The 22,518-nt window shown below is 36.9% G+C and overlaps 1 protein-coding gene across 2 annotated transcripts in view; it reads right to left on the reverse strand.

Moving 5' to 3' along the window:
- The window catches only part of GXYLT1 (glucoside xylosyltransferase 1), a 54,613-nt gene that overhangs the window by 27,111 nt on the left and 4,984 nt on the right, over positions 1-22,518 (reverse strand). Inside the window, exons 2-5 of one of the 2 annotated variants that reach the window (XM_066368973.1) lie at positions 16,898-16,990; positions 7,893-8,064; positions 4,744-4,869; positions 39-290 (exon numbers count right to left, since the gene is read on the reverse strand). In XM_066368973.1, coding sequence (XP_066225070.1) covers positions 39-290; positions 4,744-4,869; positions 7,893-8,064; positions 16,898-16,990 — 643 coding nt within the window. The remainder of the gene's footprint in view (positions 1-38; positions 291-4,743; positions 4,870-7,892; positions 8,065-16,897; positions 16,991-22,518) is intronic. The other variant, XM_066368974.1, reaches the window with a different exon arrangement.

Raw genomic sequence — 22,518 nt, forward strand, 5'->3', positions numbered from 1 at the left:
AAATAAATGTTAACCAACTACTTGCATTAGTGACTTACCTTAAAATACTTCCTTCTCATTCTAGTCATGTTCATCAACATAACACCAGAGTTTACTCCAGTTTTTCCATAGTATGGGTGTCTGGCAAAGCGATTATACCATCCTATTCGAGGCTCTTCATGTTCTGGTGCCATTGCAGCAATTTGTGTGGAATTAAATTTCTCTAGTAAAGACCAAATGTCATCAACGGGCCGCAAAAAAAGGATATCAGTGTCGACATACAATAGTGAGTCAACTTCTTTCAGGATTAGCTATAAGGAGATATATTTGAATCATTAAATAATTCTATCAATTTAACATAAAATATAAATAAAGCATTAATTATAAATATCTAAGAGATTAGCGAATTAACATTTTAAAGTAATTTTCCCTCAATTTGTCATTTTTTACAACAGTATATATAGAGATACTATGCTAATTTTTAAATTAACTTTCAGAGGAGAAAAGCTATAAAAACAAACCAGAACAAAAACTCTAGCAATAAGAAAAAATAAAAGCAGTATCTTCAGAGATTAGAGAGAAAATCTGAATTTAAGAAAAAATTAACGTAGGTGAATTTCTATCTCAAATCGTAATTTCTTGAGATACAGAAATAAGCCAATACAAATGAAGATCTTCTGAACTTGTTCCCTTGGCCTGTAACACCAATGGTGGGCACCTTTACATCACTTTGGTCTCAACTGGTAAACTAGCAGAGCCAAAATTGAATCCCAGACCATGTAGCTCAAGTCCATGCCCTTACTTCTGTGCTTACTGTACCCTAACAAACCAAACAAAATGTGCACGCACTTAGCAAAAGTAAAGGCAAGACTTATCGTAGAAGACAGATCAGCTACGCTGTTACTTTAGTTTTTGTTTTAACCATAAACTTTATAATCTGACTCTTGCAATTTTAAATTTATTGCCTATCCCAGTACATTAAGTAGGACTCAATAATTAGGTTAACCTAAACCTTTTTAGTTAAGAGGCCGTGGGTGGCTCAGTGGATAAAGCATTGCCCTGGCACACCAAGGTCACGGGTTTGACAGCCAGTCAGGGCACATATGAGAAACAACCAATGAGTGTACAACTAAATGGAATGAGTTGATGCTTCTCTCCCTCTCTCTAATGAATGGGAAAAAAAATTTTTTTAAATAAAAAATATAGTAAGAACTTGATCTTCATTCTCCTTTTCCTATAGCTAAAATTAAGCAATTACCTTAATGAGCAGCTAGGAGTCTGAAGTCACCCAATTCCCCTCACCAGTGGGTTTACTATTAGGCTGAAAAAAAAATCTGATGGTTGACTACAGTGCCTGAATAGACATGGTTCACTGTTCAAAGCCCCCAATTAAAAGAGTATGCGTGTATGTGTCTGTATGTCTGCCGTTCTGTTTTGGTGGGAAGAGAATGAGGGTGATTGTTTTTAGATCAACATTCTGCTTCTGCACGATGATACAATGTGCATCTACAGATTACTATATTGTTGCAGGCTAAAGAGACAATGCATAAAGCTCCAACTTCACTGCTGAAGCCACTGACAGCTGGAGCTCAGACATAAGGTTAAATAATAACTAACTACACAAGTATTTTTCTATGGTTCCTTTTGGGGAAAGAAGTTGGCAGCACTTATATTAGTTCTTTTCATCCATCCATTTTAAAGGAACAGAAACTCAGTTAAAAAAAAAGTTTTATCACTTAGAAAAAGTAAGCATCAATTTACTTAAATCTGATTTAAATGATGCAGAAGTAACAGAGAAATATGAGGACAATTTGACAAGCTTCACGTATTTTTAGTATTTCAAATTCCATTTAGGAATTTAACCAATTGATGATATCATTAAATAATCTGGCAACTTTTATATCACAACATAAAAAATTAAACTTGTAAAGGTCCTTGCCTGACCAGGCAGTGGCACAGTGGATAGAGCATTGACCTGGGATGCTGAGGACCCAGGTTTGAAACACCGAGGTTGCCGGCTTGAGCATGAGCTTGAGCCCAAAGGTCGCTGGCTTGAGCAAGGGATCACTGGCTCAGCTGGAGTCCCCCAGTCAAGGCACAAATGAGAAGGCAATCAATGAACAACTAAAGTGCCATAACAAGTTGATGCTTCTCATCTCTCTCTCTCTTCCTGTCTATCTGTCCCTCTTTCTCAGTCTCATGTGCCAAAAAAACCCCTACAAAACTTGTAAAGGTTCATCAATTGATAAATGGATAAAGAAATGGTGCATATATACAATTGAATATGATTCAGCAATAAAAAAAGAATAAAATCTTGCCATCTGCAAGAACATGGATAAACCTAGAGGGTATTATACTCAGTGAAATAAGTCAGACAGAGAAATACAAATGCCAGATGATTTCATGTATATATGAAATCTAAAAAAGTAAAATAAATAAGCAGAACAGAAACAGATAACATTTTGATAGTTGCCAGATGGGAGAAGGGTTGGAAAATGGGTGAAAAAGGTGAAGAGATTTAGAAGTACAAATTGGTAGTTACAGAACAGTCACAGGGATGTAGAGTACACATATGGAATGGTCAGTAATGCTGTAACAACTATATATGGTGCTGGATAGGGTACTAGATTTATCAGGGTGATCATTTTATAAGTTACATAAATGACTAATCAGGGGGTTGTACACCTGAAACTAGTATGTTGACTGTAATTTAAAACTTAAGGCCCTGGCTGGTTGGTTCAGTGGATAGAGCATCGGCCCAGTATGTGGACATCTTGGGTTCGATTCCCAGTTAGGGCACACATGAGAAGCGACCATCTGCTTCTCTACCCCACCCCTTTCCCTTCTCTCTCTTTTCCCCTCTCACAGCCAGTGGTTCAGTTGGTCCAAGCGTCAGCCTCAGGAACTGAGGACAGCTCAGTTAATCTGAGCATTGCTCTAGACCGGGAAGGGGGTGAGGGGGGACTACTGCCAGGTGAATCCCAGTCAGGGTGCATGCAGGAGTCTATCTCTCCTCCTCTCACTTAAAGAAAATTAAAAAAAATTTTTTTTAACTAACTTGTCAATAATACAGAATGGAATATAAATGGCGGTAACCTCATGCTTCTTTCAACACTTTTTTAAAATTAACATTTGTGTTTAATGTCATATTGTTTGTTTAGTATCTGTCTCTCACATCAGACAATAAACCTACCTTTCCATTCATTCCTATATACCTAGCACTCTATTTCAGATACTTGGCCAAAAAAAAGGCACTCAAATTATTAGTTAAATGAACGTAACATAAAAAAATTTTAACATATAAAACCTACATAATCTAAAAATTCTCAGGCCTTTTTTCCTATCTTAATCCCTTAATTGTGCACTTCTTACAATGAAAGTGGAAAGTGAGAAAGATCTTAGGATCCAAGTTTTTTATGCACAGCAACAAAGACACTGGCCAAGCAGACTCGGTTAACAAAATTATAACAACTTTAAATCTTACGCCATGGATTCAGTAAACTATATTCTTTCTTCTTTTAATGTGAGGCAGAGAAATAGAAAGGTAAAATACAGTCAGGAGTAGTAGAGGATAAACAGAAACCAATGTCTGAAAGCAGGGGAGACCTGGTCTAAGAATATGGGTAAAATGTGCGCAGCGGGGCCAAATTTCAATGGTCTGAGGACTGAGAATAGAATCGACACTAACATTTAAGAGACTATTACTGGCATTCCAGAAGAGAATTTTCAGTAGAATATTGGAAATAGAAATGGTATCAGAGGAAGCATCAATGACTGTATGATGAGGCAGAAGCAGCATAGAACCAGCTGCTCTTGAGGATCAACGGCCCTTGAAGGAGTGGGAGAGTGACAAGGTATCAACCAGAACCAAGAATCTTCTTACAGACGAAGAGGAAAGACAATGAGGACAGCAGGATTGATCTACAAGAGATAAAACATCACTAATGCAGCAATTAATGGAAAGGGATGAACTCCAAAACAGTGAACTATATTCTTAATATGCTAAGAATTGCCTTAATCCACCTAATAATAACCAGTAACTGAAATTTCTTCCCATAATATACTTTCCAGAAACTTGAGAGCTTCTTAAATTCAGTATTTCTATGGCCAAAACTATTTTAAATATTACAATGGTTCTAATTTACTGTGAACTTTAAAACTGTGGGTGAAACCAATTCAAATGAAAGCAATAACCTTGCTTCTAAACATTTTTAAATTAAAAAATAATAAAAAGCAGGGTTTGTTGCCAGAGAAGACCACCAAAGCCACTGAATAAATGGTTCCCAGTTCCTTTGAGTTCACATGCCTTAGTATTTTTGTGTTAACATATCAGTTAGAAAAGGTAAACTGGCTTGGTATAAAACAAACATGGTTCCTTAATGATGCAATCTACTTCATTTCCCAATTATAAATGAAGTCTGCAACCTGAATGTGATACTACCACTACATTTCTGCTGGCAGCAGACTTAGCTCCATTAAAATCTAACAACCTCTATTTCTTCTAAAGGCTATATCAGTTTATAGCATTGAATAAATTAAAATGTAAGACATAGTATTTCAATAGAAATTACTTACATTTTTCATTTTAATCGAGGTTTTTATTGTAGCTTTTATTTGTTCTATGAGAAAGTATTTTTTCCCCTTATATTCAAAGGGAAAATCATACATATGTGTGTTTACTTACTGACTGAAAGGTAACTCATTAACTCGTGTGTGAAAGCAAGAGAACAACAAAAAGGAACAAACACTGGAGGAAAAACTTACTGGCAAGAACAATCTCTGGGAAGCACATGGTTTAAAGAGCTTTTTCCACTCCACTGCATTCTCACTTGGAAAAGTTATTGGGTATAATGAGTAATTAAATGTTTGTAGAAATGACCAGCTGTTGAGCTAAAAAATATTAAAAAAATAAGAACTCAGTTTAGACTTGTTTCACTTTCAATTTTCTCTATAAAAATATACACCAAGATTTTTTTAAAAAGCTAAAAATTAAGATATTATACATTTTATGTTGAACACAGTTAAGACAAAGTCAGTCTTATCTCAACATTTTTTTTTCATTAAAAATCTTAAAATCAGAATAATATGCTAGAAAGACTACCACAAAGAACTGAGGCACAATAAGGGGTATACAGCATAATCAAATGTCAAAATAATCTGGAAATGTTTTCTCTCAACATATGTACCCTGATTTATCAATGTCACTGCATTAAATTTAATTTAAAAAATAAAAATAAAAAAAAAGAAAATTTGAAAAAAGAAAATCACAAAATCAGAAAGTTAAGAGCTTTGCAAGTTATCTCTCTCAATTTTTATATATAAATTTTCTCAATCCCTAAACAAATTAAACTAAGAAAAACTAAGCACTAATTTTATTACCATAATATTGTATGTATGATAGATAGAAAATGTTTACATTCAAAGTCAGACCAATGTGAAACTGATTAGAAAATATGTCTATTTATGTGCTTTTACTATGCATAAATATTCCTGATAAAATATTCTGATAAATACATATCCAATGCCTTCTAAAAATTCAGTACAAAAAGCAAAACAGACCTGAAAATATATAAAAAACATGTTTACTCTTCAGTATTCTGAATGCATTTTAAGACACTGAATTGTTTCAAATTCAGTTTAAGTATTACTTATCATGATGCTTCAACAAAATTGTTGATTAAAATTTCCTAAAGAGTGTTCACAATTTATTGGGGCAGGAGCAGGGGACTAAGTAGTTTCTGTAACAGGCTGAAGATGTTCTTTTTGATGCCTGTGTTCAAATAATTTTGTTAAAGCAACGTCTTCCAACATAGTTTAAAGGAATATCTTTACTTCCAACACTACTCTGATGTCTCTTTTAGTTTAAAATACTAGCACTTTACCTGAACAACCTATATCAATCCTCTTAATACCAACTTCAAAATGAAATTTTAGTTAGTTTCTTTAACATTCTAATATTTAGTCTTCTTTGCTGCAGTAAAAACATGTTCCACAAACTATTTGATACCTTTCATCAAAAGCAAAACCAAACATTCTCTGAGCTATGATAATTAAAGAAAAAGTTTAAATTACAGTATGTATTATACAAGCAGCCAGATCTGAACACTACAATGAGACTGCAAATGTGAAACAATAAATTTGTTTTACTTTTTTATTACATTTTCAAAGGTTTCCACATTTGGTAGCAATCTATTGCTATTCTCTGAACTGTTAAGATTAATTCCTCAGCTAACACATATATATATAATTTTTTTTAGCAAGAAAAAGACACAGAGAGAGAGAGAGAGCACTCAGTTAATATTTTAGAAAACAATCCAGATAAAGAGATCAATATCACAAAAGCTCTTATTAAAAATATAGATACTAGCCCTGGCGGAATGGCTCAGTGGCAGCGTATCGTCTTAGCTTGCAGATGTCCTGGGTTCAATTCTCGGTCAGGGCACACAGAAGCAACCATCTGCTTTTCCACCCCTCCTCCTCCCGCTTTTCTCTCTCTCTCTCTCTCTTCCCCTCCTGCAGCCAAGGCTTGATTGGTTCAAACAAATGGCCCTGGAACCGAGGATGACTCTGTGGCCTCTACCTCAGGTGCTAAAAATAGCTTCAGTTGCAAGCATGGCCCCAGATGGGGTTGCCTGGTAGATCCTGGTAGGGACACATGTGGGAGTCTATCTATCTCCCCTCCTCTTATTTATAAAAGAAAATATATATATATTGAGAGAGAGAGAGAGAGAGAGATACTAGAAATTTTAAAACATTAAGTAAAGCTTTATACCTCTTGCAACTAAAGACTTTGGCAGAAAACTAAAAGACTTGAGATTACAAGTAGTATTTTTCACTCAATATGTAAAACTAACTTAAAAAAATACATTTCTTTTTACACAGACCAAGCATAAAAATCCAAATCAGTCTGAAAGCTTAGTGTAGTGTAGCTGGGGGAAGGGGAAGATAATCATTATCATCATCTTTATCACCACCTTAGAACACCAGGTAGTAAGATTTCAGGGGAATTTTCTCTTTCTTATTTGTTCTCCCTCCTATATCTATGTTTTCTTCTTGCACAGTAATAGTTTTTTTGTCAAGGAGATTATACAGCTTCCCCAAGTAAAGAATATATTTTCAATACTCACAGACAGCTATATATGGTCACATTACAAGTTCAGGCCAAAGAGATACTTGCAGGAAAGCTATGTGCAACTTCTGGAAAGTGTCTTTACAGGGAAGGAGGGGAGTACCCTCTTTACTACTTCATCCCTCATGTTGGCTAGATTATAAATGTGACCGGTGGAGCTTCAGCAGCCATCTTGGACCATTCGGTAGAAGCCTTGAGTAAAGGCTCAGCCATGAGAGAAGCCAGAGAGTCCAAGAAGGAGGGGAGCTACCATATACTGCAGACCACCTGCTCTTATGCAAGAGAGAAATAAATTTCTCTTATTTAAGCTACTGTTATTTTAGGTTTTCTGCCATTATAGCCAAATTGATTATAACTCATATAAAAATCAAAATAAATTTCTTTTCAGAGCAAGAAGCCACTTCCCTCCATATTATCAATCAAGAGTTTCCTCTCCTCAAAACAGAATTAAAACCTTTATGCACACTCTGAGGCACTTTCAAGCCAAGGATAAGAACAAAATTAAATCATAGGACTTCTCAGGCAAAAATCCTAGAACTACAGTCAGTAAATTAAAACCTCCATGATTGGCAAAGAACTTTAAGTAGCCTACTCCTTTTCAAAAACAAACCCTCCTCTTACACCCGAGATTTGGACTCCTGGATGGAATTGGGAGCAGAACAACTCCCCATTCTAGAAGGAAAGAGTTACAGAATAATATTTGTGTTCAGTGAAGGAATAAAACATTCTACTATAGTACACCATTAAACATTCAACTGTACAGACTTAATTCTCAAATACTCACTATGCCTTTAAAACTATTATGTAGTTGATCTTCAGCAAAAATATGGAACTGAAGAGGTTTGATGCTGAAAATGATCGCTGACTTCAACATGGTTATAGTTTCTTCCAGTCTTTCGCCACAGGCAACTACAGCTAGATGCATTCTCTCTACCGGCTGTATTTTCAGACCATACCTAGAAAAAAAAAGCCACATTTTCAGTTTAGGGTAAGGTTAACATGTTAACAGTTAACACAGTATTTTGACCATATTCAAAAACTGAAGTTCGAAGCTTCTATTTAAAAAGCAAAGAAACATCAAATTACAAAACAGTACAATGCTGAATCAATCATATAGTTCTATACCCTCTTTCAGCCTTTCGTGGCCAACATTCCTCACCAGGAACCACAAAACATAAAGAAAAAAAAAACCTACTTACTTTCTCCAGTCTCCCAAGAGCAGTACATAATTAAGACCATTCTAGATGCACTGAAGAGAAGTTTCTTCTTTCTTCACACTGGATGCCTAGGCCCTTAGGGCATTAGCGCTAATGCTCTCAAAGAACCCCACATTGAGAAAGGGAACATCACCAATATGAAGGTCTCCCATCCAACTTTTTAAGCTTTTTTATTTAAAAAAAAAATCTCAAACACACATTAGAGAAAATAAAACAAAAGAACCCCATGTACCCATCTCCACTGCAACAATCATCCATTCAAAATTATTCTTATTTCATCTAAAACCCCTGCCTACATCCCCTTTCACTAACCAACAAATCATTTTAAGCAAACACAGACATAAATTTATCCATAAATATTTAAATATTATAACCATTCACCCATGCTGATTACAAAAAGTTTCCTTCAAAATACTTTTCTTACTGATATATATTCAGGCCCATTTACCAAGTAATCAGTGAGTAGTAAATATTTCTGAGGTGTTCTCAACCATACTAGTCAGACACAAGCACTCCACCTTGGAAGGAAAGATTCCTTACACCCAAGTCGTTGGCCTAGGCTCTACTAGACCCTGCTCCTACCACAGGGCAGCAGTAAATAGCACCAGGTCTATTTTAAACTTCTGGCACCTTAAAATTGAACTAATAATAATTTACCAGTACCTAAAGTACAGAATTAATCACGTGTGACTATAGTATTAAAAATAACATATTATAATATAAAATAAAGAACCCATCTGTAATTATGATATAAAACCATCTTTTTTGAACTCACAGCTAAAGAAATTTAAGTATATCACTTCTCTGCCTTTTGGCTAAGTGTAAAGTAATGTAGGAATGGAAGACAACATATAACAAAACTAGTAACACATTGAAGGATTATAAAGTACAAATATTCCAAAATAAAAATACACAAATTTGACTTTAACTCAATTTTTGCTTACAGAGATCCTTCCTGTAAAATGCATAAGAATTAGAAATTATATTGTTTAACAGTACCAGTTATATGTATACATAATTGAGATTTGCAGTAGCAGGGATGAGTAATCATTTCTCTTAATTTTACAAACTAAAATTACTGTAGTTACATTCCTTAGCACAGGACTTTGGGATCTTGGAGTATTCACATATCCATGTGCTTGAGTGGTCCCAGAACTCTTGCTCATGGGTAGTCCCTCAACCAACTAAGATATCAAAAAACAGAAAATCATACTAAATAACATTAAATACAAACAACTGACTATATAAAACAAATCTGAATATCGAATTCATGTATGTTAATGTTTTAACATTAAACATTTGGAATTTTTCATGGTAGCAGAGAAAATTAAGTCTGAATCCTGCTTTTACTGTGATCCAAACCTTCCCAGTGACAAACTTGTATTGCTAAGGGCCTGGTGATATTTAAGACAGCCATTGCAACTTCTGCTCTTTTGGTATGACTAGGTTCTTTGGTCATGAAAACGGGTTCATTTCTCTTACCCTGGGATATCTCACATATGCAATTACTGGTAACTAATGTCAGCCTTCATTAGGCAGAGAAGCAGAAAAGCTCTTTCAGCCAAATTTCTTATCTCCTAGAAAACACAGGCCCCTGTACTAGGAGGCTGAAACTTAAACTCCTCAATGTCCTGATAACTTGTCTTTGTTCAAGCTAATGAGCCAATTATTTTATAGAAGTTCTTTAAGAATATGCTTTTTCTTTTAATTCACTTAAGAGGAGATAGGAGAGAGAGAGAAAGAGAGAGAGAGAGAAGGGGAAGGAGCAGGAAGCATCAACTCCCATAATGCATTGACCAGGCAAGCCCAGGGTTTTGAACCGGCAACCTCAGCGTTTCAGGTCAACGCTTTATCCACTGTGCCACCACAGATCAGGTACTTTTTCTTTTTAAAGGAAAAGAAAAAACCCTCCCCAGATAATTCATAGTTAAATATTATTTAAATGGAGTTACATGGAGAAGTTACATATAAAATGGTCTTCTTAGTATTATGATCATCATTAAATTAAGACATATTAGGTAATACTTTGCTTTCAAAATTTTGATTGCTGTACCAGGAATGAATTTTATAAATGGTTTGGGGTAGGGGTCAAGCACATAATTTTCCACATGGCTGTGCAAGCACCATCTGTACAGTTACCAGTCCACCCTCGCCCCAGCACCTGCTGGGCCACTTCCTTCACACACTGGTGTGAGCGTAAGCTTAGGTCTTTTTAAAGCTCTGTTCTTTTCCATTGACAGCAAGAAAAAGAGGCAGTACCTCCTCCTGTGTCTGTTCCCCTCTTTCTAGTGAGTTCCTCAGTTAAAAATATTAAGACCCTAGCAGAGGGAAGACTAGATGTCTACGTTTTCTGTACTTACGACAGGAAGGCACGACCTCAGTTCATCACAAAGCACAGTGAGCAACACAATGGAAGACAAGGCAGTGACTACAGGACAATTTCATAGAGCTCTCAATTATCTCATCTTCCCAGCAAACGCCTTCAGTCCCTACTTCTCACGATGGTAGAAAGGCCCTCATTAAAGCACCAAGAATTGAGAATCCATAATGGGCTCGAATTGCTTAATTGGCCATAACTAGATCCTGCCCCAAAGCTAAAAGCCAAGAGATTTAAAAAGTAAACTGTAATAGCCATGTGTTATTTATATTTAGCACAGAAGTCTTTACATACAGAGTCAAGAAGTATAATAAACCTTTTTAAGAAAAATAAGTCAAATGTCATTCCACGAAATATAATCCCTCTAAAATCAGTCCTAGGGACTTCTCCTCCCAAACATTTTAGCAAGGCTTACCTTAGTCACACTGCCAATACTTCTATCAATTTCTAGGGGAGTGACATCAACTACATTGCACTGACTTTTCTGTTGCGTGTCCCTTTTTAGCAAAGCATTACATACAGTACAGACTCAACACCTAAACTGACAAGGCAAAACATACTTTAAAATGTCTCTTCCCACCAATCTGTCCCTACACCCCAATGACAGGAAATAACTGCAACTGGAAGCAAGCTTCTACTCTATTGAAAGGGAAAATAAAACTTTCTAAGGAGTTACAGGGAAACAGCCACTCAAGTAATTTTAGTCACAATTATCAATCATTGGGCTCTGTAAAAGTTTGCCAGATTTTAATCACAGTATAAATTAGAGAAAAGGCTCTGTAAAAGATTTAAAGAAATTTTATTCAAAAAGACATTTTTAAGTCAAACCTATTTTCCACAGATATGTTATTAGAAGAAAGTATTCAGAGAATTCAAAGATAGTACCGGTAGGTTCCATGACTACATTGGCATGACCTGAGTCTAAGCAGGAATTAAGACAGTAATGCACGTTAACACATTAGATTTAAAAAATAAATCCATGAGGCCCTGGCCTATTGGCTCAGTGGTAGGGCATTGGCCTGGCGTGCAGGAGTCCCTGGTTCGATTCCCGGCCAGGGCACACAGGAGAAGCGCCCATCTGCTTCTCCACCCCTCCCCCTCTCCTTCTTCTCTGTCTCTCTCTTCCCCTCCCACAGCCAAGGCTCCATTGGAGCAAAGATGGCCCAGGCGCTGAGGATGGCTCTGTGGCCTCTGCCTCAGGCGCTAGAATGGAGCGATGCCCCAGATGGGCAGAGCATCACCCCCTGGTGGGTATGCCGGGTAGATCCCGGTTGGGCGCATGTGGGAGTCTGTCTGACTGCCTCCCCGTTTCCAACTTCAGAAAAATACCAAAAAAAAAAGAAATAAAATATAATATATAAACTCTTCAGGACATTATACAAGTATAAAAAAGAAAATTTTAAATTCTACATTATATGTAAACATTAACTGCTAAAATATAATTTTAAATAACCTGTAAAAACATATTTCTTAAAGCAAATATTAGATATTAAATTCACCTATAACCATAGACTCCATGAACTGAAAATCAACTCCCACCATAGTGAAGAGTAAATATTTTAAAAGCTCAAGTCATAGAAAGTTAGTATATTAAAACAGTATTTATAATACTAAAATTAAGAGATTCCATAAGATAAAATGAAAACTGAAAAAATTAGGAAAATATTGTAATCCACAGCAAAAGCAGGATATATAATTCTAAGAGTTCATAAAATAAGCATTAAAAACTCAGTAAGTAAAGTATCAATATAGATTAAAAAACTAAATATGGAAATGTTCAACAAATAACCAACAAAATATGGATCAGTAGTAAGCCACCATTTTACCCTAACATATTATAAAATTATAACTCCCAACAACGCTTAGGTTATGGTGGCACTGGCACATTTACATAACGCTGGTGAAGGCTTAAGTCCACTAATATTTAGAACACAATTTAATGATATAATTCACTCTTTTTTGTGACTATATGAACTCCTTTCATATGCTAGACATTGGGTATAGGCAGGAAAGCCATAATCCTGATTGCACACAATTACAGCCTCTTGTGAAAGAATTTTAAAAGATTTCATAAAAAATCATGGTTAACTGCTTAAATAGAAAAAAAATTGAGATTGCTCAAGAGTTTAATAAGAAAAAAAACCCTACACTAGTCTGAAAGTGGTGGAGAAAAGCATTAGTTATTTACTGGTTCCCAAGCACCTTGCTAGGCATGAGGCTTAAATGAAGACCACATGGTATCTACCTGTAACGTCAACAGTCTAGAAGTAGGTCCAGAACCACAACAGATGCAGCAGGTACCATACAGAGAAGAAGGTACAATACAGTGCAGGAGCGGTGAGCAGGTAGGGAAAGTCACACTAGCTGGGTAAGAAGTGATGAGCATGGTAGTTAAGGCAACAGGAAGAAAGAGGCTGAGAGGAACCACTGTGCAAGGAGACGGGAAGAGAAGTCACTGTGGACTGGCACGCGGAAAGTCAGGCGTAAAACAAGACACAAAGTGCAGATGAGGGGAAGCATGAGGAACTAGACCAGGGGTCCCCAAACTTTTTACACAGGGGGCCAGTTCACTGTCCCTCAGACTGTTGGAGGGCCAGACTATAAAAAAAAACTATGAACAAATCCCTATGCACACTGCACATATCTTATTTTAAAGTAAAAAAACAAAATGGGAACAAATACAATATTTAAAATAAAAGAACAAGTAAACTTCAATCAACAAACTGACCAGTATTTCAATGGGAACTATGCTCCTCTCACTGACCACCAATGAAAGAGGTGCCCCTTCCGGTAGTGCGGCGGGGGCCGGATAAATGGCCTCAGGGGGCCACAAGTGGCCCGCGGGCCATAGTTTGGGGACCCCTGAACTAGACTGTGAATTCAAGTTTGAACAAGAGTGCCTGAGGCATTTAAATTAGCAAGGTAGAAATGACCAACAAGCAGCTGGAAATACAGTTCTGGAGCTCAGAAAAGAAATCTGAACTGGACATATCAGTTAAACAGGTTATTGTCAGTGAGGAGAGAAAAAAGCAGAGCCCTAAAGAACTTCAATGTTTAGAAGTCAGGAATAGAGAAAGGAGTCCGGGAGCAGCAAGATCAAAGAGCTCAGGACACAGGTCTCCAGAGCCAGAGACTAGCGGAGTTGAAATAAGAAAGAGACAGTAACCAGTGTCAAATGGACAAGAAAAGGTAAGATTGGGCTCAGAAGAACAATAGAGAGGCCAGAGTGACTTCAATGAGAGCAGGTTTTTAGTCAGATGACAGGCACTGCTCACAGTGGGTTGAGGTCAAGGGTGGGTGGGTGGGTGGATGGGTTGGTTGGTTGGTTGAAGGAAAGTCAAACCAGTAAATACTCTTACAAGAAGTTTGCTGGTGAAGACAAAGAGTGCAAACAAGAATGCTTGACAGAAAAAAGGGTTGAAAACAAGCCCTTGTAGGGATTTTGCATTTGGTTCTGTCTCAAGCACAGAAGAAGCAGAAGAGGTGTGAGTATTCTGATGACAGGCAGCTGGGAAGCAGGTGGTCGGTCAAGCCGATGACTCAGCAGTGGAGGCAGAAACAATTACTAAAAGGACATGCTTGCTCATGAACGGCAAAAGCACTATGGATTGGTATTATGGAAATTTTTCTTTTTTATGTTATTTTATGTTCATTGTATAAGAAATTAATTGGGAGAAAATAATCCTCCAGATAAGCTTTGATGAAAAAAAATTATATAAAAAATTCAAACTGAGAAATCTGAGACAGGCCTGGAAGAAAATGGTGCCAGCTGCTAAATGCCTACTGGTGCCAAGCATCATATGAGATCTAAGGGGACAGTAAAAGGAATTTCAAACAAGCTTCACTCCTTTGAAGTAAGGAGGTGGGGCAGACAAAACAAGCTCTTAGAGTCAGGCAAAAATGAGGCATTACTTAGAATAAATATTGAAATGGAGGGTGAGAACGATATGGAAACTGCATGGCATTTTGTCTTGACTGCATGATTGAAAAGAATGAGTAAATGTGAGGGATCCTAAGTTCTAAGTAAGAAACAGAATGGTTACAGATATACACTATGGCTTCAATATTACAAGTACAGAGGGTAACGAAGTATAACTTTTAAAACCTCAAATTTAGGAGAGTAACACAAACACAGGATTAACATTATGTTTCATCCACATGCCATTCCTTCCAGGTTACTATATACTTGTGAGCATCAGGAAAATAATGAGCTGGAGAAGCCAAAACCAAAGGAATAATAAGCAGAGGCTCAGGATTCCAACTAGGTCAACTTCCCTGGACTAGTCTTGCAGTCAAGGTGGGGGGAAGATTATTACTCACGCCATAATTTACAGAGAGGTCTGGGTTGTATATATCAGAGTATACGAAAGTTTTCAAACTTACCCAGCTTCTAGAGTGAGCAGGTTTATGTCACAAGCCTGGAGATAGCAAAGCGGTGTCTGTCAATGCTCTCTTCATTAGCAAACTTTCATAAGATGAAAAATATAGAACCCCAATTCTCCAAAATTATGAACAAGCTGAAGGGTAAGATTACCTTTTAAAAGTATAAGATTTTTTGCCTGACCAGGTGGTGGCGCAGTGGATAGAGCATCGGACTGGGATGCTGAGGACCCAGGTTCAAGACCCCGAGGTCACCAGCTTGAGTGCAGGCTCATCTGGTTTGAGCAAAAGCTCACCAGCTTGGACCCAAGTTCGCTGGTTCGAGCAAGGGGTTACTCGGTCTGCTGAAGGCCCATGGTCAAGGCACATATGAGAAAGCAATCAATGAACAACTAAGGTGTCGCAATGTGCAACGAAAAACTAATGATTGATACTTCTCATCTCTCTGTTCCTGTCTGTCTGCCCCTGTCTATCCCTCTCTCTGACTCTCTGTATCTGTAAAAAAAAAAAAAAAAAAAAAAAAAAAAAAAAAAGAAAAATAAAAGTATAAGATTTTTAAAAGTTTGAAAAATCTGATTTGATTGATCCATATTAGAATTTCAATCACTCCATCTTCCACAGCAACAAGATATAATTAAAATATCTAATTTCAACAATACCCTCCCCGTATAGTTCATTAAATATATAATATATTAGAAATACAAGAATTTAAAAATACATATTACATATAGTCCTATAGGACTATATATACACATAGTCCTTCCCACCTAGACTACTTTACCTGCTGTCCTTGAGCCTGTTCATCATTTGGCTGCTGCCTCCAGGAAGCCTTCCCTGATGCCTTAAAGATGATCCCACATGACAACTCACCTGTTTCTCCCATCATCATAGCTACAATACATCACCCTCTATTGTTTACTAATGTGAAGCTCCTCTAGTCAGAATGTAAGCTACAGAAGAATGGAGCCACATTAACCAGACTCAGTCTGGTTCTTAGCTCCTAGCACTGTATCTGGAAAACTGAGTTAGTATAATGAAAATTTAAATGAATCACAAGACACAGGAGAAGCAGGCGACTCCTAGAGAAACTATACTTTTGGGAAGGGCCTTTCAGGCTACTACCTCACTCTTCCCTGCCACTGTCTCAGGGAGATAGACTGATATTCCTTCCTATCAATACTTGTTTCTTTCACTGAAAGAGTGAGAGAGAGACCTGAGAGATCAGCCAATCCATCGCCTTCCCTATCCAGAGAAGTGAACAAAGCCAAACTATTCAGTAACTTAAAAGGTCAATAAACAATGGCATTTCATTTGCTCCTTCATTAAACTCTTATCTTCACCCTCCCATTCCCCATTATTCAATCTCTCTTCTATCAATCAATACAATCCTTGCCCAGTTGTCCCCATCCACCTACAAAATGTTTTTTTTTTTCAGTATACCAGCTTTAAATTAAATAAATGCCATAATATCTAATGTCTGTAAATGTCAATGGAAGTATACCTTAAACCACCTGTTTATTACTTTATCACCTGTCACCTGAAATTAGACCATAAAATCTCCTAAGAACAATGGTTTATTTATTATAATACATCTAAAAAAGAGCATTTTATATATGGTACATACTAAAAGTTAGTGGTAACTACAAAGGGGAAATAAGAAATAGAAAACTCAATCAGAAAAGAAATCATTTACTTGTATGATAATATTATATTACAGGAAAAGAAACAATTTTATATCTTATTTATTATAAAAATAATGTATCTACAGTCTAATCTTACCTATACTGATCTACCAATTAAATATTAAATGCCTACCTAAAAGCCGCTTCCCAAAAGCAGTTCATTCCACAAACATCAGAGGGCAGCATCCAATAGGGATTCCAGTAACACAGAGAGAAATCTTTACACCTAACAGAGTGAGACAGAAATAGAGTCCTATGTGAGTATTTCAGTTTAAAACTAACAGGGAATTTACTCAGTAACATAACAGCTTACTATCTTATTTTACAGCAACAAAACTGAAAATCCATTTTGCAAATTCAATATTGCTATGGTAACTTGAGGATTTTTGAAAATTGATTTCTCCAATACTTAGGGTATCATTATTTTAAATAGAACTTTAAAACCTTAAGGTAGACTATATTACTGACTGGAAACCAGTTTCCTAGCCAGGAACTCTCCTAATATATTAAAATCCTCTCCTCAGATTATACAGAAAATACTGGAATATTTCTAAAACTTTCCTTCATGGACTATACATATTCCCTTAGAATAAAATCCAATTAGTCAAACAAAATATTTGCTTATCCTGAAGCAGTACTAAAAAGCCACAAATGCTAAAGAGAGGAACTTTAAGGGTTTTCAAATTAATCCTCAATCACAGCTACCTGTATGGTCTTTCAAATTGAAAAAATAAAAAATCACGCTGATATTCATGGCTAAGTTTCATTTTCTACATTATCTCAGTTTCATATTATGCAAGCTAATATCGGGGATCAAATGTTTTCTTTCTCCTTCAACTGTAGGTTGGAGCAAAAACAAAACAATGCCTCATGTTACAAAAAGTATGTTTTTCATTGTTCTTCTTTTTCCAAATAGTCTAGTTTGAAATTCACTACAGTGGAGGATTGGGTATTAAATTAAGCAAGAGCGAACTCAGGGTGAGGACTAAACTAAGTCACCTCGTATTGCATGTCCATATAGTTTTTCTTTTCTCACTATGGATTCAATAATAAGTTACCATTCTTACAAGGAAAGGTCTATGAAATTACAGATTCTCAAAGATCATACCTCTCACAAATGTGAATGCCCCACGCCACACCTATTAAATCAATCTCTGAGAACAGGGCCAGGCACTGGTGTATTTTAAAAGTGTGCCTATGTAATTCTGTATATTACTGCATAATAAACTATAAACTCAAAAGTTTAAAATCAATGGGGAAAAGTTACATTGCAATGACTTTCCTTTAAAAAAAACACCATTTTACAGAAAGACACATGCACTCCAACATTCATCAAAGCACTATTCACAGTGGCCAAGACATGAACTAAAGTGTCCCTCGATAGAGGACTGGATAAAGATGTGTTATGGCCCTGGCTCGCTGGCTCAGTGGTAGGTAGAGTGTCAGCCCCACATATGGAAGTCCCGGTTGGATTCCAAGGCAAGGCACACAGGAGAAGCGACCACCTCTCCCCTGCCCCCTCATACCTCTCTCTCTCTCTCTTCCTCTCTCTCTCTCTCTTCTCTTCCTGCAGCCATGGCTCAAATGGTTCAAGCAAGTTGGCCCCAGGCGCTGAGGATGGTTCCCTGGCCTTGCCTCAGGAGCTTGGCTCAGCTGTGAGGAGCAGCAGCCCCTGAGAGGCAGAGCATCGCCTGGTTGGGGGGCTTTACCAGGTGGATCCCTGTCTGTCTCTCTGCCCCACCTCTCAATTAAAAAAAAAAGAAGAAGATGTGGTATGTATATATAATGGAATACTATTCAGCCATAAAAATGATGACCTATTACCATTTACAACTACAAGGACAAACCATGAGAACATTATACTGAGTGAAATTAGTAAATCAGAAAAAGCTAAGAACTGTATGATTTCACACATAAGTGGGATATAAAACTGAGACTCATGGATACAGATAAAGTGAAGTGGTTACCAGGGGAATAGGGTAAGGGAGAAGGGTGTCAAGATGGACAAATATACGATGACAGAAAATGATTTGACTTTGGGTGATGGGTATACAACATAATCAACAATTCAAATGCTACAGAAATGTTTACCTGAAACCTATGTACTCTTACTAATCAATGACACACTGTTAAATTTAATTTTCTAAGTAAAATTTTAAATTAAATAAATAAATAAGTAAAGGGACACCATTTTCAAACACAATATAACATGTTACATGTCATAATTTAAATGGTTGATAAATCAGAAAAAGAAAAGAAACTGGCAGACTAGTAAAACATACAACCTGATCAGGAAGTTTACATTTGTTCCTCCCACACATAGTTATGTATTCTTTAAGACTTGCACGTCATACTAGATACAGGCTCAGTCGTTGTGGCAATGACAGTTCTTTTCAGGTTCAAGTGCTTTCACATCCATGTAAGCCTCACAACAAACCTTTTCAAAGAGGTATCTCCATCTTTCAGATACAGACATTATCACCACTTTCTTTCAGCAAATCCACAATTTATTTACACTCAATCTTAAAGTGTACCTTTGTTCCAGGGAGGAAATGACCAATCAGGTTATTCCATCTCCCCATGTCAGAACTTACAATGGGAGAAAATAGAAATGGAAAATAAAAGTCTCAAAGAAAACTACTCCTAATTAAATTTTCCTATAAAAAGTATTGCTTTAAATTATCACCATTTTCTGCTTCAACTTGCACTCCTCAACCCTGAGCCCCAGGTCACCATGAATCTATTTTCTATCTCTGCAGGTCTGCCTATTAAGAGCAAGCACTTCACAAAAAAGCAATCTTATAACATGTGGCCTTTTGAGTCTGATTTCTTTCACTTAGCATAATGTTTTCAAGGTTCATCCACTGTAGCATTTATCAGTATAGTTCATTCCTTTTTATGGCCTTAATATTTCATTTTATGGAGAGATATATACCTTTTGCTTAGACCTTCATCAGGTGATAGACATTTTGGTTGTTTTCCAATTTTCAGCTATTGTATATAATTCTGTTATGACCACTCACTACTCACGCACACTTGATCTGTGCACATGTTTGCAATTCTCTTGAGTGTATACCTACAACTGGAATTATTAGATGATGTAATCACTGTAAGTCATTAATGCAGAACAAACTGCAGGGAAAAAGTCAAGTTTTAGTAAATTTCTTGACCGTAACTTGTCAGAAAACACAGTTTATAGAAGAATGTTTCTCTATCTTTAATGGAACTATAAAATATAAGCACTAGTGAGTACACATACTTATTTACTACTTTTTAAATCATAAAACACTGAGATGCTGCTAGCAAAAGGTGGAATTTAGTTTATCTCCCAAATTTATATTCTCTTATAGGGACAGATAGGCAGGAAAGAAGAGAGATGAGAAGCATCAATTCTTCATTGCAGTTCCTTAGTTGTTCATTGATTGCTTTCTCACATGTGCCTTGACTGGGGTGTCCCAGTAGAGCCTGAGCTCTACATCGATCGGGTGTCCCGGATTCAACTTCCCCATGCAGTGGGACACTCCTGCTTAACAGCTATGAGGATGCTACTTATCAGTGCCAAGACACACAAGTTAGTTGCAAGAATCACACAGGCAGTTTATTACTCAGAATCCTTTGGGCGTGCCTGGGTTCAGCTTAAGGGGGTCCCGTTGGCATGCTCTTCTAAGCTGTCCTTGGTGAGAGCGGTGTGGAGACAGTCCACATCAACACTGGAATCTGGGAAACTACCGCGGGGGGGGGGGGGGGGGGGCCTTCGCTTCAGTACCTTTTCTGGCATAGGCCTTCTAACAGATGTCAATTCTCAGGATTATCACTTCAAATCACCTCTTTGGGAGCTCCTTGAAGGGAGCCCTTTTAATTTAATCTACTGAAATGTCACAAGCCACTTTTAAGGTGTTCCTAGAGAAGCTTCTTGTTATGTTAACCTACAGAGTTATGACATCAAGCGACTTCTTATCTATATATAACTTCACATACACACTGAGCCCTGCACGAAAGGCAAAGTCTGCCTATCATATCTGTACACACTATATTAACTCCTATCCAGACAGTATAACTTTATTTACTTTCCTTAATTGCTTTTAATATTATATCCTAATTATTTCAATATGTCTTCCATATTTTTCTATATTTCTATATATTTAATTACTGCAACGGGGTGGGGGACCTACAGCAGAGCTCAAGCCAGTGACCTTTGGGCTCAAGCCAGCGACCATGGGGTCATGTCCATGACCCCAGAGTCAAGCCAGCAACACCACGCTCAAGCTGATGAGCCCGCGCTCAAGCGGCAACCTTGGGATTTCGAACCTGAGTCCTCTGCATCCCAGTCCAATACTCTATCCACTGTGCCACTGTCTGGTCAGGCAGTGAGTATGTCTTTAGTAAACAGTGATACCCAAAATCAGACAAGTCCATAAATGCAGTTTTTCACTGTGGATAAAACTGAAATAAAACTTTACTGTGGCTGATCTTCAAATTTCATATAGCTTAAAGTTTCTAGTTCTAGATGGCTTGTCTATAATAAGCAGACTTGATTGAGGTAGCATAAGGCTCTTTGTGGTGATAAAATCATTCTGTACCCCGATTGTGGGGTGGTTACATTAATTTAAATCTGTGAGGAAATTACATAAAACTATACATACAAATGAGTGCATGAATACATGGTGATATCTGAAAACTGATCTATAGGTTATACAATGTCAAATTCTGGGGTTATGATATTGCACTATATTAATACATAGCTATTCCAGATACAATGTTATTGCACTGTGCTCAACTAAGGTTTTACCACTGAGGGAAACTGAGTAAACACAAGGAAGGTATCTAAGCAATTTCCTGTGAACTTCTAGTTATTTCAAATGTTTAAAAATATATAGCCAAAATAAAATTCCAAATTTCAGTACTTAAAAAGTTTTAAAAATTGAGACATTTCATGCTGTAAAGTGAGCATTTAGTACAATGCTTACCACAATATGTTCTCAAATTTCAAGTTTTCTTTAAAAACTTTGCATTTATTTAGACCTGATAACAGAAGGTCTTTCATACTTTTAAATTAAACTGAAAAAAAAGGTATTTTTCTTGTCAAAATGTCCGTGAGGCTTTAGTGAAAACTGCGCACAACTTACAGAGTGAGGGATAAGTCCAGGCATATCCAGCATAACAATGTGGAAGCCTGAAGTGCCGTAAGCCGGCAACGGCAAGGCAGACACCTGCACTGGGACTGCGCCAGACGCTCACAGCCCCGGTGAAGGAGACCATGCCGGTGATGCTGACACATCACCATTATCTGAAGAGGAGAGCCTGGGCCACTCATTTCAACTAAAAATTGTCTCCAGACAACTTCAATCAATTTCTAGCTTCTTTTTTAAATCTCTAACTTGATGAATACTAAGGAAGTGAGAAAAGAACTGCTTACATAAATGGCACTGAATATTAATATTATCTAACCATTTCAAAAATAAGTTAGCATCATACTATATACCCCCCACCTCAAAAAATGAACCAAAAAAAAAAAAACCTGGATTAAAGATTTAAATGTAAAAATAGTGGGGGGAAAACCCTCTGGTTAGAAAGCTCTTCTCTGAATGACAAAAGTAACAACGATAAAGGAAACTGACTATCTGAATACATAATAATTTGCAACTTCACTTTGTATACACATTGAAAAAAATTTAAGTCAAAGTTGGGTAGAAGTACTTTCAGCAGGTATGATTGATAATAATCTTAATGTTTTAAAATACGATTTCTAAATCA

This window comes from Saccopteryx leptura, chromosome 2 (genome assembly GCF_036850995.1).
Source record: "Saccopteryx leptura isolate mSacLep1 chromosome 2, mSacLep1_pri_phased_curated, whole genome shotgun sequence".
Taxonomy (NCBI): domain Eukaryota; kingdom Metazoa; phylum Chordata; class Mammalia; order Chiroptera; family Emballonuridae; genus Saccopteryx; species Saccopteryx leptura.